General features: G+C 32.2%; 3 protein-coding genes across 4 annotated transcripts; 1 reads left to right on the top strand and 2 right to left on the bottom strand.

Moving 5' to 3' along the window:
- The first annotated feature begins 2,721 nt into the window (after window positions 1-2,721).
- On the top strand, window positions 2,722-4,276 carry LOC120084209 (uclacyanin 1-like). Its single transcript, XM_090316877.1, is given in 4 exon segments — window positions 2,722-2,839; window positions 2,997-3,191; window positions 3,670-4,098; window positions 4,101-4,276. Coding segments are annotated over 3 exon segments (639 nt in total). The 5' UTR covers window positions 2,722-2,839; window positions 2,997-3,010; the 3' UTR covers window positions 4,130-4,276.
- Window positions 4,277-5,252: 976 nt separating this feature from the next.
- On the bottom strand, window positions 5,253-7,127 carry LOC150034746 (uncharacterized). The gene has a single exon (XM_090316157.1). It carries the CDS (start codon window positions 6,402-6,404, stop codon window positions 5,466-5,468), a length of 939 nt encoding a protein of 312 aa, XP_090172283.1. The 5' UTR covers window positions 6,405-7,127; the 3' UTR covers window positions 5,253-5,465.
- An 8,284-nt stretch (window positions 7,128-15,411) lies between these two features.
- On the bottom strand, window positions 15,412-16,573 carry LOC150034745 (18.1 kDa class I heat shock protein-like). 2 transcript variants are annotated; one of them, XM_090316631.1, is made up of 3 exons: window positions 16,408-16,573; window positions 16,015-16,328; window positions 15,412-15,931 (listed from the first exon to the last, which is right to left on the bottom strand). In XM_090316631.1, the coding sequence occupies exons 2-3, from the start codon at window positions 16,115-16,117 to the stop codon at window positions 15,525-15,527; spliced, it is 510 nt and encodes a 169-aa protein (XP_090172757.1). In that variant the 5' UTR covers window positions 16,118-16,328; window positions 16,408-16,573; the 3' UTR covers window positions 15,412-15,524. The 2 variants fall into 2 exon arrangements, with proteins under 2 accessions (XP_090172757.1, XP_090172756.1); XM_090316630.1 differs by having other exon boundaries at window positions 16,015-16,573.
- Between the last annotated feature and the right edge of the window lie 10 nt (window positions 16,574-16,583).

Below are 16,583 nucleotides of genomic sequence, written 5' to 3'. Positions count from 1 at the left end.
TAACCAATCAACATTGCATTTATCTTCACAAATTGCTCGTAAGAACAGCTTAGTCAAAATTGTCATTTTACTTATGCAGTTACATCTAACTCCTTAAATATCATTGATCCCTCTAATGGACAATGTTATATTCCAACTATAACTTAACCCATCTTGAGCCAGAAAAGGGTGAAGCGCCTCATTGTTCAAGCTCCAGAATCAGCCCTTAAAGGAGCAATTTATCTACTTACCATAACAATAGGGAAAGTGAATTTTTTCTTGTGTAGCTGTGTTCCCAACTCTGCAATCAGACAAATCTAAAAAATTGTAGGCTTATTAAGTCGACAAATCTAGCCACCCTTACTTATACAAATAAAAGGATCGCCCTCATAGGAAGGAGTGTACAACTCACTCAGGATTAAGGTCAAGTCATCTATGGTCATCCTGATGAAATGTAAGTATCTTCTAGCAATGACGTTATAAAGAGAGACTCAAAATTTTGTGGTCTAGTCTTATACAAACTCTTTGTATAGGATATCCCGCTCACATGTCTTCACATGAATGATCAAGATCAAATCATTTGTAACACATTACAACAATTGTAACATTTACAAAGCGGGTTGTATCAGTATTGTTACCAGGATAAGGCACCCAATCATATCCATATACTATAGACCATTTAGCTTATCACTTAAACATGATCCACCTGTATGTCTCCATATACATGTTTAAGTTACATCAGGTAACCATGGATCTTATTTTAATAGAGCATTGTATAAGTTACATAAAACTGACCAATCATTCATTCAACTAACACAAAACTACGAGGTTTTAGGGCACACATCCCAACACTATCAACTTGACCTAGCTCCCTAAGAAAACACAATTCAATGCATGGTGCCTTAGTTTCCTCCACATAGGCTTCTTTGGACGCATGGTTTCCTTTATCATGCATTCAATCTTTCCCCAATCTCTTTCTTTCTTGGTTTTTAACTCTCTCTCATAGCATGGTTCCTTTACTTGAGTTAATAGCTTAGTTTTTACTCTCGTAACATGGTTTCTTCAAAGTCTCCTATGCATCCAAGTAGTATCAAGCTTACTCCTTGGGGCCTTGCTTCCAAGATGACTTTTTCCCCTCTTGTTTTAGAGTTGACATCAAGTATTATCCAATGTATGCATCCAACCCTTCAACACATGCGATCAATCATGCTCAATTCCTAAGGTATGCATTTACTAGATCCTTTTAAGGTTTCTTAGTGTAACTCTTTCACATATGATTGTCTCATGCTTTGATTAAGCTTCTATATGCCTAAAACTTGAGTCTTCTAGGGTTTTATTTATCTTGATGTGTTAAATCTTTTTATGTGTTGTTCAACACTTAACAAAATCTTTTACTATGCGTCTAACCCAACCCTAGGTGTCCATATTGGTTCTATCATGCATCCAAGATAGTACAACTTGCCCTAGCGTGCGTCCAAGTGTGTCCTTGCTTGGCCAAGACATGTGTTCAAAGCTTTCAACAACTCCAACTATGCTTCCAACTTTACAGTGATGGTTTGAACTCCTCCAAGATTAAGCCCTACTCCTTATATACTTAGTTCTTTGTTAATCCTTCATAGCTATGCGTCCAAGTAGGATTTCTTAATCTTGGCATGTGTTCAACATAAAAGACGAGTTGAACTTACCCCATCATGCTTTATTGGTTGAGTCCTACTCCTTTCCTAACAACAGTTAGTCCAAATTCCCTCATCTTCATTGGATTATGTGTCCACTCCTACCTCCAACACTTAGCCAAATTGCTCATTCTTTACTTCTAAGCCAACACATGCCTTGTTCCTACAAGTTTCCCTAAGTTCATAACATAGTTTGAACACTTTGCCAAATTTTAGCTTCTTTAATCTACATACAATCCATTCAAACTTCTTGGTTCAAATGTTAGCTTGGCTTATTTTTAGCTTAGATTGAGGGCTTACAGTTTGTTAGATTTTTTTGAAAATGATGATGACCAGATGGCCCCCTGACATTAGGATGCACATGGTCATCCCTAACACAATAGGTTAAAAAAATGCGATAATTGGTTATGACGTAAGAAAGAGGTTATATATCATAAGTTTGTGAGGGATGGATCATCAATCATAAGAATCCTCCTGAAAGTGTCATCCATACAAAAATCTAAAAAAACAAAAAAAGAAGTGACCTGCTAGTAATAACAAAATTAGAAAAGTTAATTAATTATAAATTATGTAAAAGAAAACATTACAAGTTTAATTTTTGGTCTCTCATTTTTTTTCTTTTTTTCAATTTAGTCTCTTAATTCTTTAAAAATGTCTAAGATAGCTCTAAATTTTCAGTTTTCTGAACTTTTTAAATAGTTTAATAAACACTTTGAATTTTTATTTAGTGTCTAATATATCATTGAACCTAAACTTTCAACATTTTCTTTAACTTTTTAATTTATTAGACACAAAATTGAAAATTTTAGATCCTATCAAACCTAACATTCAATTTGAAATCTAATAGATTGTTTTTTTAATATAATATGATCTACATAGTAGAATTTTTTATAAATAATTTTATTTTATTTTTCTGTTTGAAGTGTTTTTAGATTTTAAATTAAAATTGAACGATAATAAAAAGTGAATAACTGGTAGTAAAAAAAAGAAAAGAAAAGTGAAAAACTGTTATGGTTTTATAAAAGGCGGGAAAGCGGTGTATGTTATACATGAAATTGAAACCACTCTCTCCGCCTCTCTTCCCTTTCACTCTGTCTTCCACCTCTTCTCGCCCCACCTTCTTCTTGTAATTGCTTTCTTCCAATTTGAAGAACCACCGTCTTGACAAACACAATAAGCAATTTCTGGTATGGTTTAGATTTATCGCCCCGTTGCTCTCCTCGATTCTTGCAAGGTCGTGAAGATTCCTCGTGATTTCTTTATTTTTTCTATCGATCTTGATATTTTCTTTTCTTCCAATGCTTCCTTTGCAACTTTTCCTTTGTGGATCTTCTTTGTATGTAGTGATTTTGACCGAAATGGAGGCACTGAGACCGGGCTGGGCAGTGAGGATGATCATCGTGATGGTATTTACGGCAATTTTCTTTCGCTGCGTCACTGCGACTAACCATTCCGTTGGTGGATCTTCCGGTTGGGATCTCAATTCCAACATCCTAGCTTGGTCAGCGGCCACCATGTTCCAAGTCGGTGACTATCTCGGTTCGTTCATTTCTCCTCTGTTTTACCCCTGCCCTTTGAAAACACATCTTCAATTAAGTTTTTATGTCGTATACTTTGATCTTTGCTAAGTTCTGTTCGATGACCGTTGTAAACTGAAGAATCTTGATTTGCATGCCTGTTCTTGAATTATTTGCTTTCCAAGTTTCAACTATTGCTTGCGCTGACATTCTTGCATTACAATTTATAACTGATCACTTGAATTCGTTTGATTCTGTCGCTGTTTCATTCTAATTCTCTTCTATTGCCACATGTGTAAATACAAACACAGTCGTTCTTTAATAGTGATTGTAATCAAATTTATTCGATCGTTTCTTACTGTTTTAGGGCATCTGCATGATTCTGTTTCTTGATTAATCAATCTACATTTCTTATATATGTTGAAAATCAAACATTAAATTGATTTCAAAATCACGTTTCTCAAGTTGTAGTTAGCTAAATTTTGTTTGGTGTGTTTCAGTGTTCAAATACTTGCCAGTTCACGACGTGCTGGAAGTGAACCGAACAGACTTCTTCAATTGCCGCACCGTGAACCCAATCAGCACTCACAGCGACGGGGAGACAGTGATCCGCCTGATCCAACCAGGCAGTCGTTACTTCATATGCGGCCGCCCCCAACACTGCCTTATGGGACTTAAGCTCCGAGTCCAAGTCCTCCAACGCTTGAGCGACGCCAACAATTCAAACCACGGCGGCGCTAACCAAGAGGAGCGACTTAGGCCACGCCACCCTCCTCGTCCTCCTCCCTCCTCACCCCCTTCTCCACCCATTGAACGCCCACCTATGCCTGACATTCCGTTGGCGCCATCTCCTTGCATTTGTTCCGGGGTGGGCGAGATGATGATGAAAAATGACCCAATCAACTGGTGTTTCGTGTTGCTGTTGATTATGAAGCTTACTTCCATTGCTTGATTCCATAGCCTTTGTTTCTCCTTCTCCACTCCTCGGAAACACTCGTGCAATTTACGGCCACATGGCGATAGATAGATGTATCATATATTGATATCCATTTTCCACCCTTTTGGATCGACTGATATGTTGCAGGTTTCTCGAGTAAGTTTGTTCAAAATTTTCTGAAATGTGAATGAGATAAAATGACCTTTGGTTTGGAGTTAGACATGCATTTTTCAGTTTTGCTTGTTCAATTTTAGAACCGAGAGTTATTAAGGCGGCAAGGAAGGAAGGTCTGGTTTTGCATTTTTTTTGCTTATTCAAAAAAAAAAAAACCCAACTCATTAAAAATCATAGTCAGCTGATTGTATCTCTATTGATGAGATTTCCGAAATTCCTCTGAGCATTGGTTGGAAGTGTCTAAATCAACTCTCACCTTCCAAGAGAAAAACGCTTATTAAGATGGAGCAATTTAATTAGTCAAATTTTAATGTTTAAAGCCTTCATTGTGGTGGTCAATAGTTGCACCGAACAAGGCATGCAATCATGCTGCCTACCATTCTCAATTCTTTACAAACCTAACGATCGATTATCCATCCAACAAGCTAAGATTCCACCCTCACTCAATTAATTAATCAGCTTCGACCCCGCCTCTTTAACATTGTTATATTAGATTATCATGCATATTATTAGAAATTTTTATGATTTAAATTTTTATTCGAATGTCACATAATTAAGCATTTTAGCATGTTCTACTAAATAAATCTAGTTTGAATTGTATTAAAAGATTAGGAAGTTTGTTTACACTTACAAAATAGTTTTTGGTGTTGCATTTAATAATGCTGTTTTCTATCTAATAAAAACTCTAGTGGTATTCTCCCCCTCTTTTTCTCATCCTAAAATTAACACACATAACTCAAACCCAATAAAACTAAAATTTGATCCCCCCAGATTCCAAAATACCAAATATAGGGAACAACTTTAGAACATACAACTTTTAAGAAAAGAAAAAAGGCTTTAGAACATAAAAAATTTAGTACTTCAATTTCCCTACTTATATTCCGACACCCTTGCTTATAGTTATACCTTTGCAAATAAGAGGAAATCTATAAGCACATGGTGTAATTTAATATGGATTTGAAAGGACGCACCTGACAAAAAGATAATAGTATTCATTTGAAGTTAAATGGATACATCCATTTTACAATAGAAGAGAAGAGAAAATGTATACACATGACATAACATCACACACATAAGTGATAACAGGGCAGGACATGGAAATGGAAAATTAAAGAGAAGCCTAAAACAAAATGCACCTCCAAATATTACTTGATTATTAACATTAAGGACTAAATTTCTGTACCACTAAAAGCTACGTTTCATTGCCTGCAAGAAACGCTGCTCTGATTCTTGTCTCTGTAACCGGATGCCCCGGTTTACCATTTCTATGAACGCCTCTGCCCGGCTCTTCAGTTCTTCCGAACTCATCGATATCTTTCTCCGAAACGACAGCGTTTGTTGGAACCTCTCCGACTTCCTTACCTCATTCCGATCCCACGCCGTCGGCTCCTCCTCGCCACCGGCGGCTCTAATTAAGCGTGCCGGCGGAGGGGAGTCCCATGTCTGGCTCTTCTTCAGCTGCGGCGTCTGTTTCCCTTGCCTTTCCATGATCGCCTTCCACGTGGCCTCCATCGAGTCATCGCCACCGCCGCCCCCGTCATCTTTTTCCTCCTCCACCTTCTCGCTGGAATATGCACAGAACTTCTCCGATGATGGGTCACTGAATTTTTCAGTGAACAGAGTTGGGAAATCCCATTTCACCCGTTTCCCTTCTTCTTCTTCTTCTTCTTCTTCTTCTTCTTCTTTCCCCTGTTCATCCTCGTCCGAGATCCCATCCCAGATTTCTCCGGAACGAGCAGTGATCGAAAAGGCTCGGTCCTCATGGGTCAATTTATAGGGAGTGGATGCAGAAACATGAGTATTTTCATGAGAAATGGGAGTGTAATTAGTTTCGGATGTGTCTTTTTGGTGGCGGAAGGCAGAGGAGATGAAGGCGGCGATCATAAGGAAGTTGAAGAGGATGAAGACGTAGGGAGGAGAGAGCCATAATCTGAAGGAGACCAAAAGACGAGGAAGAGTTGTGATAAGAAGACTAGCAAATTTTGGGATTATAGCCACTTTGAACAAAATTACAGTGGATATGAACCCAATTGCGAGCAATATCGATTTTGTAACCGAGATTGCCGTCTCTAATGTCAAACCTTGAAACACAGGTTTTGGTGACGGATCAACCACGAGGTCCATCGATTCGGGTATTACAGATTGCAAAAGAAAAAGAAATGGAAACAGAACAGGAGTCTCTGTTTCTTAATAAGAAAAATAGTATGCAAAAACAGCATTGAAAACCGCCATTTTTAACATTTAAAAGAAGACCCAGAAATGAAAACTGAAGGATCTGAGATTATAAGAAAAGATTAAGGAGAGGATAAAATAAAAAGAAAATTAGAGGAAGCAGGAAACTGGAAGAGCGGAGCCCTGGGGAAGAAGATTTTAAAAGGAAAGAGACATCTGAAAGATGGGTGTGGGATCGAAACAGATCTAAAGGGAAAAATCAAAAGCAAACTTTAGATGTGGTAAAACAGAGCCAACTGTTTAGAGGTACTGGAAAGCTTTACAGATAGAATAAAAAGAAAAAAAATATATATAAAATTTTCATTGAGGTATTGTTATTGTAAATGCAAGAGAAGCTCCATGAAAGTGGTCTCGCCATAATAACGAGATACAATCATAGAATATAAAACAAATAGTGAGAGATTAGATGCCAGCGGGGCCTTTTTATTTAGCCCACTGCTCCTCTTCCGACCAACTTTTGCTACTTGATGATGCATTACCCACCGTCGGATGTCCCAGCTCATACTGTTCATCTTCTGCTGACAAGGACTTCTAAATCCCATATCCTTTGGCTAATTTCCCCTCCCTATCATCTATTTTCAAATCTTTTTAATTTATTAATTAATTTATTTTATTTCTTTATTGTTCGGCGCAATTTGACCATCTTACCGCTCTAACTAATGCTCATTCTCATGTTTGGCTGCAAAATTTAGTCCTGATTTTTTTAATATTATATTAAATAAAGTACTCTAATACAAGAGATTTTAAAATTGGAAGCTTAATTTGTAATATCGTGTCTATTTAGTATTGAAATTTCAATTTTGTGTGGATGCCTTTTTAAATTAAAAAAATGTAGAGGTGTGATTTGAATAATGTTCAAAAATTACTTTGACAAGAGTTTAAAATTTTGTTATTGAAAAATATTATACTGATGAAGTTAATTATACAAAATTAAAAAAGTTCAACATTTTTTAAACAATTTAAATTACAAAAGTATATCGATGGACATGTTCTTTTGAATTATTCCCTTAAAAAACTTTTTAAATTTGAGATATGTAGTTTTAAAGCTTTAAAATCGAAATATGAAATAAAGGAATAGATTTGAATCTAGCAAAATCAGGAAAGAAATGTAAAAGTTTTTTTTTTTTTTTTAACAATTTATATATATATATATACAAAGAAAACAATAATTTAACAAAATGGGTCGTAGCCGCTAACGCCGTTTGCCACAACTGGCCGTCTCATAACATTGACATATTAATTTTAAATATGTAATTGTGGGCCTCCAATTTGTTTTCTTTTTAAAAATTATTGGTTGGGTAAATAAAGGACTCTAAATCTTAGTCTCCAAGATAATATATATATTTAAGTCCAACTCTGGCTTATCTTATATTTTTGTTCGCTAGAACTAAACCAAGGTCAGTCAACCATTCAATACAATTAACATTAATCTTCAAATAAGGTTTCCTTTTCAAACACATTCAAACCATCTTAAAAATTCATTTCTTTTCAATTTAGAAATCGTTTGCGAAGGGAACCGCTTAGATATTTTCTATTTTTTAAAATACTATTTCCTCTTAAAAAATAAATTACCGATAAGATTACAATACGTGGACCAAAAAAAAATCTATTTAATTAAGTCATGAAATCAACATTAATACTATATAAAATTGTAAAAAGTAACGCAAAAGTTGATAAAGTTGCGGAATTTATTTTAAATATATATTTAAAAGTTTAGAATTTAAATTTTAGAATTTAGAAAAAGGGAGAATTGGCAAAAATAAAAAAATGGAGAAATTGATTTTAGAATAGGAAAAAGAGACATGTGGGTGTCGAGAGGATAGTTGGCTGTCTGACCCGAGGAAGCAACCATGGAAGCTCTGCCACTTTTATGCTGCATTTCCGTTCACAGCTTGCCTTCCATTTTTCACTTTCCAATACATTTTATTTTGAGTAACGTAATTTGTAGCATTTTTAAGAATAATAATTAAGTGTATAATATCATTTTAAAAAAAATTGGAAATCAAGTTTATCAGTGATAGACTTCTATCGTTGATAGACTACCAATGATATGGCCTATCATTGATAAACTATTTAAATTTTTTCATATTTGTAATTTTTTTACATTACGTTATATCTCCTAATACTTTAGGTCTAATGTCTATATTTGCAACTGTTCCCTTTATCTTTAGTTTACCCTTCTCTTATGTGTGTTGAAATGATCCAACAATTCGAATAATCCAAACTATCCAACTCAAATTGTAAAAGTTTCGTTGGATTAATTTTAATTTTGAATCAGATTAAGTTGAATTTTTTATGTTTTCTGGGGTTGGTTGAGTTCGGGTTACATTTTTAAAAATTCATATTGACCCAACCCAACTCGAATTTTCAATATTATTAAAAAAATATATGTATATATATTATAACTCATATGTATTTTTGTAAAATTGGTAATAAATATTTTAGATTTTGATATTTAACATTTGAGTATATGAAATTTTAATTATTAGTATGTATTCTACATAAATTTAAGTATTTTAAGTTAAAGAAAAAAATGTAATAAAAAGAAAAAAAGAAAAATAAATAAATAATCCGACAACCCAACCCGAATTTTAAAGGTTGGGTTGGAGACCTTATTCGTGTCATTCGACAATCCGATAACCCCGAATTTTTAGGTTAGTTTAAAAAATCCACCCAACCCAACCTATGTACACTCTTATCTTCTCTTGCCAAAATCTATTTTCCTTTTCTTTTTCTTTCTTTCTTTTTTTTTTTTTTTTACATTATAAATGGATTAGAGAAATATAACACCTGATTAGTAGAGAATTCACATTCCTTTTATGTTTTTAGATTCACTTAGTTGAGTAAATATGTGTTTGACACAGTAAACTTAAATTTTGTGATTCAAACACAGTAAATTTTGAAAATAACATTTTCTTGTTTTCATTATATTCAAATTTTGAATATTCAATTTTTAAATGCAGAATTATATTAAATAAAATAAAAATATTTAAAAATATAATATGTCAAGTTATAAACTTAATTTGTTTTCTAAAAGATATAATATATATTATGTAATATATTATATACTATATAATATTACAAAATATTTTTTTTAATTTTTTAAACATAAATCATATTTATAAATAAATTAATAATAATTTATCGTCACTAAATATTTTTATGATTTATAAATATATAGTATCAAATAAATTTTAAATAATTATTTAAATTGAAATCTATTTTTTTTAATTTATTACTATATACTTATACGAACATGAAATATAAATTTGTTTTCAATCCCATGTTATGAAATTTTTATTTTAAAATTTTGTACCAAAAGAAATTTAAACTTTCGAACTGAGAGCACATTAATTACCTATAAATTATGGTCAATGTGACAATTTAGTTATAATTTTGATTGAGTTATGCTTTGCTTTTTTTGTGTAGTATGATTGGACTTTCCTAGAGTTCTCCAGTTTAATTTTAAACCCACACCCTCTTTCATCATTTCTTTCTATTTTAGAATTATTTAAATCATGTCTCATTCATCACAACTTGATGTATTTATATGCCCATATATAAAATATATATGTGTTCGAAGTCCATGGAAATTTTGGATAATTTAATTACTGATCCTTTCACATTGTTACACGTAATTAATTTTTACTAATAATCAAACCAAGTCACTTTTTGTTTATTTGTATTTTTATATATTATATTGACTTTGATAAATAATGGATGGAGGGCATAGTTTGTCAATGGAAGCTAAGTACTTACCGGTGACATTTGTCCTAATTTGATTTTATTCAACCAAGTTACTAGTTAATTAGCAAGTTCTAAATATTTATCCGTTTTGAAATAGTTGAGTTTGATTAGGGTCGGTGTTAGGTCGTTCGTGGGTCAGGTTAGATTGAGTTGAAAGATTTTTGAGATCCAATCTAAGTGTCTCAATTATAAATTTCTTCAACCCAAATAATTCTTATTAAAAAAAAATGAATTCAATCTAATCCAACCTAAAATATATATTTAAGTTAAGTTGGTTTAGGTTACACAGGTCATTTATTTAAAAATTTATTCTAAAAAAGGTAAAATGTAGATATGTAAAAATCCGATTTAGTTATTTTCAATTATTGAATTAAGATTAATAACTTAATTTCTGAAAATTTTATTTTCAAAGTGTTAAGAAACTATTTTTAAGAGTGGTTGGAGAATAAATTATTTAAAAAGTAATGATATTAAATAAAACTAAAATCAATATATGTATAAATAATTATATTATAAGTAACAATATATATATATATATATATATTAAAGTTAATAATACGTTCGGATTGGTTAGGTTATATTAAGTAAACTCATTAACCAACCCAACTCATAAAATTTTCATTTATTTGAATCCAAATCAATCTATTTGAACCACAAACTTAGTCAATCTATTTGAACCACAAACTTCTTGGTCTCAACGCATACAGATGTCAGTTGAGCTAAACTCTTATTGACTAATTCATATTATATTTCTTCCATTCATCCAGAATCAAATACATATTTGATATATATGAAGTATTTTTCTTAGATTAGAGAGGGGACAATATAACACAACCAAAACCAAGACAAATTAATATCAATAGTTGGTTTAGGAGCAAGCCAAAAAAAAACTTAAATGTTTTTTTTTTTTTTTTTTTTTTTTTTTTTTTTTTTTTTGTCAACCAGTTGAATGTTGTTGACAAAGTTAAACACTAGGATAATGGGAATCATAACAACAACAACAAAAAGAAGCAATTTCAATAAATAAAATATTGATAATAAAGAAAAAGTTGTACAAAGTGTAATAATAAAATATATAACTCTACATTAGTTAGTGTATATTAATAAACTTAAGAAGGGGAGCATCAGAATGTTCCATCAATAATTTGAGTTAAAAAAAAAAAATTAGGTGACACATCAAAACCAAGAAAGATTCCTCTCATGAATTATATTTGAGAACAAATATCATTAGGTTATATTTTGTGTATAAATCAGCAGCCCCTAACACCCTACAGCAAATATAAATAGAGCTTCCAATTAGATTTATGTGATTTTTTGGTTGGATTAAATCTGTCATTATCCATGGAATATGAGGAGGATACTTCCTTTCTTTTCTTTTCTTTCCCACCTAAATATGTCAATGAAAATTATTTGTTTATTGTTGATATTGATATATAATTTATATATATGCTAAGTTATTCATTGTGAATTATGCAAGAATGCACAATACTATATGTTATTTTACAAAATTACTTTATGATAGTTGAGTTCATGGGTGAAAATTTTGGAGAGAGTGTAGGTTTTGATTTACCCACTTTCCGTCATCTTTCTGGACCACCTGCTTTGATAATATCTTAAATCATCGATTAATCAAAATATTTAAACGGATGGTTGAAGATAAATTTAATTATAATATCTAACATTCTTGTTAATTACCTTTAAGAATATTTCGTAGCTAGGTTAACTCTAGTTAATTAAACACATCTAATTAAATAAAAAGAAAAAAAAGAGCATAAAAAATAACATTGATGTACTTTCTTTTGAACACTATAGAGTAGGAACTCAATTTACATAATTGAGCTATGTTCATGTTAAAGCATACATCTCTATGTTATTTAATGGGATACACACATAAATCTAAATTAAAAAGGACAATATATGTACATATTATGATCATAAATATGAAAATTTTTAAATACATGAAATATTTAGTATTGGAATGCATTGAATCTATAATCTAGTGCTTCGGATGAAACATGGGCTCTCATCATCCAGTTTGTGAGTTGGGGTGCGGGGTGATGCGTCTTGTTGCGGTTTGAGAGCAATGCCATTGAAACTTAAGTTGTATTTGTAATTATGTTATTTACATTATTTATGTTTTTTGTTCTAGAGTTTAGAGAAGTGCAACTTAGACATGTGATATTTTCTCTCTTTAACACATGATAGTGAATTTTTGTGTTGATTCTCTATCGTTTACAATTTTTTTGTTTTGTTTTGTTTATCTTAGATTGTCGATTTCAATAGGAACGAGGATGGTCACGTGATGGTGAATGAGTTTTGAGTAGGAAAGGGAAGAGAGTGAAATCCATGATGGTAAGAAATGATATAATGGAAGAAGAATATGAGGCGTAGGTGAATAATGAATTTTAATTAAGCAAAAATAAGTGATAAAAAGTGGAGGGTTCCACCCGACGGCGCCTTGACAAAAATTGCTTGTCTTTTTCCCAAACCAAAATACAAATAGAAATAAAGTTATTATATATTGGAGTCTCTCTCTTTGATGCCAAATAGTTAATATTCTATTGAGTTGTAGCTCCTCATCCAATTCCAAACTCTTCCATTTTTGCAAAAATAATACCAAGCAAAGGTTTAAGCAATGGGCTTAGAAACCTCCACTTTTGTGTGTAATTGTCAATCAATTATATTCTTCCTCAATCCCAGGCTTTCTTTCATATGTCACACTCAACAATAACCAAACTACTACCACCTCTGCATTATTATCATCATCATCATCATATGGTTACAACCCCATGAGATATTGCTTTGAGGAAGAAAATTTTGCAAAAACACACACACAGTGCTTGCTTACTTCATTTAATTGAATAAAATTTAGTGACCCAAAAAGTAGAATGAGTTTGTTCATGCCTACAAAGAGAAATATGAATTTTAATTGAATAATAAATATATAGAGGGTAATACTTAGATGCATCTCACTCACATAAAAGAAATTATTAAAATATTTTTAAAAATAAATAAAAAAATTTAATACATGTCGAATTATGATTGGATACTTTAGTGAAATGCATAAATATAAATGCTACCGACGAGACGAGACGTAGTTGAGTATGAGAGGAGGGCCCAGGTGGGAATTGATAATGGCTGGGCGGCAGCGGCAAAGGCTTTGGCTTTGGTGCTAAGTTAAGTTCCTTTTGATTTTGAGATTTCTATCTTTTCACAATCACAATACTTTCTCCCACTCTTTTCTTTTCTTTTCTTTATTCTATTTCTTTTTTAATCTTACCCCACTCTTGAACTCTTTCCGCTTCATTATATAATAGATTACCCTTTTAAAATAATACCATATTTTATTTCGTTGTTTAAATTACTATATCTAATACTAGTTCGTTGTCTAGGTTTTATAATCTAGAGTTGAACTATGTTTGAGTTGACTTATTTAACTAGTATGTTATTTATTTTTTAGATATAAATTAGATGAATTTAAATGAATTGGTGGTGAGGAATGGAAAATTGTAAAGCATGAACTTCTTGTTTTTTTTTTTTTTTTTTATTTAATTTCAATAGTTTAGTTATGTTTTTCTTTGATAAAAGAATATAATGCCACAAATTAAAGAGAAGGAATTCAGTATTGATTTTCACGGCCTACAGTTTATGGCAAAAGATTGAATGGATATAGTTTATAATTAGCTCTGAGAATACATAATTGCTATTGATGAAAGAGCATGAATAAATTAATAAAAAAAAAAAAAAATTAAAACATGAGAAGAAAAGAGAAAATGATATATTTAGTTTAAATTATTATTGTCAATATATATATATATATAACAAACTTATTGCATGTGCACATGGCTCTGCTTGGTTAGGTGTCTGTGCATATATCACAAAATTATGCCACCATTTTCTCTCTAGAGGTCAAAAACAAATGATTTGGGTCACCTAATACACATCACAACAACAAATATATATGTAAAATCGATATATTTTACACTATATGTTATCATTCTTTTGTCAATCTAAGGTTATTTTCAATTATATCCATCCATCTATTTTTTTTTTCTTATTTTATGCATCACAAAAATTATATAAACGTGAAATCAATATTTTTACAGTATATAATTTGATTTTTTGCGTTAATCTAAGATTATTTTCAATTATTTCCATCCATATGTTTTTCAATTATACATGTCCTTTCAATTTTGTTATAATTAAATTATAAATTGTCATTCATTGATGAAAGTAATAGACGAATATAAGGGATATAATGATATTTTCATGAACTAATTGATGTTTATTCCTTTTCCAGAATAAAACAAATAGTTAACACATACAAAAGACATTGATTGAAGTACAATAATTATCTTGAAATTTTGAAATTTAGTGTATACAAGTAAGTTTTACTTATATGACCAAGTCGGTGTGGTTCTCCAATTATTATTTTTAGTTTAACAATATGTAAGTGATCTTTTGATATGTTAGTGTAATCAGATGAGCTATGTTGAGTTGGATTATTCTCCAATTCTTTCATTCAATAGTTAAAGGAAGTTGACATCTGATTAACTTCACCAAAGAAGATTTGCTATGATGAATGTAATACTTGAGAGATATTTTTGGATAGGATAAGAATACTCCTGGTAGAAAATTGATATCTCAAACTTAAACCTGAGCCTATAAGAAGTTCATGTTAGGCATTACCATTCCAATGTCCTTTTCAAACCATTTATTTCATTCAGGTGATGTAAGAAAATGAGATATTCCTTGGGATGGGGGAAATGTATAATCTCTTTCATATCCTTGTTCTGAATATTTGATATTCTTGATTGTGATTTATCATTGGCAGAAAAGACAGATTGTGGGACTACTTAATTAAGAACATACATTGATGCGGAGTAACGTGTCTAGAATTGGATACAAATTAAAATTGGAGATACCGACGCACGGTTAAGATGTCATATCAAATTGCTTCCATCAATCTTTACACTAGATATAATGCAAGTATTAATTCTTTGTCCTCTGCCTATAAACACAAACACAATCGATCAAAGGGGATAATCTGGGAATCCCCCACCGCTGAACTCTCAGCTTCTTAGCTATGGGGATTGATAGGTACTCGAAGGCTCAAAGAAATTGCAGAAATCAAGGTGGATCGATCGGCATCTTAGCAAATGAATTATTTATTCATGAATCCAATTTTGAAATTTGTAAAGATTTGATTCTATGTATGTAGTTCATTTCACACAAAGAAATATATGTATATGTTTCGACGCATTCTTAGTTTTTAATCAGGTAGTAAACTCCAAAGGCTAGAATCACCACTGCCGCCGCCATAGCCGTCGCGGTTTCCTTGCTAATCTTCAACCTCGATAATGGACTTTTTAACCTGGATATGAAGTTCTTTGGCTTACCATTATCATTAGATGATGTTAGTTTATCGTCAGAGGCAGCGTCCGGGTTTGGTTTGGCGATTTCCGGCGAGCTGGCTTTCTTAGGCATCGTGATCGAAAGAACAGAGCTACCGAATTTAGCACGAATTTGGTCTGGGTATATATCCTTTGGGAGTTTGATTTCTCTGTTGAATTGCAGCGTCTTCTTCCCATCTTTGGCTGTCAGGTGCTCGCCGGAAATTGTAAGGATAGAGTTGTTTTTTATCCGAACCCTCAATTCTTCTTTCTTGAATTCTGTTTACAAATGCAGATTTGAATTTCAAATCACTGGGAGTATAATGAGAATGCAGAGGAAAGCATAAGTTGATGAATTAAACCTGGGAGATGAACCTCAAGAACGTCAGAGTCTTCGAGTTTTTTCCATTTGCAGAAGGGCTCGAATTCCTCGTACGACACATTCGATGGTTCGCCTTTCTCCATTGTTGGGTTACTTTGTAGCTAATCTGATTGAATGCAGATTCATGTTGCGTTCCTCTCTTTCTTATATTAGAGGAAATTTGCAGAGATGGTTTTCTTCGCGAGAAGAAATATTCTTTTGCAAGTGTCACAGCAGAAGTTATGTGGTTTCTTCATGTGTAGGGCAATCCTCAGCGTGAACTGTTTCTTGCTCTCTCTGCCAATAATCATAATCCTGATTTGGAGGGAATGTAACGGTGATAGTGCTAATATGCCTTCTTTAAGCTTTAGAATTATAAATATTCTTTACTTACCTTCATTCCTTAGCCTCTGATTCCGCAAAGCCTCCAGAAGCTCCATTTCAAATCTGTGCATCACGATCACAGCCATTCAAGTTCAATTTTAGTATTGCTGTGAAGTTACTAATCGTTCGTTGAGGCCTTGGATAGACCAAGACGATGAATCGCTAAGGACAAAAATTAAAGAATAG

The sequence above is a fragment of the Benincasa hispida genome, chromosome 8, assembly GCF_027475165.1.
Source record: "Benincasa hispida cultivar pf3 chromosome 8, pf3_genome.v1.1, whole genome shotgun sequence".
Classification (NCBI taxonomy): Eukaryota; Viridiplantae; Streptophyta; class Magnoliopsida; order Cucurbitales; family Cucurbitaceae; genus Benincasa; species Benincasa hispida.
This window is presented reverse-complemented; position numbering and strand designations above follow the sequence as displayed.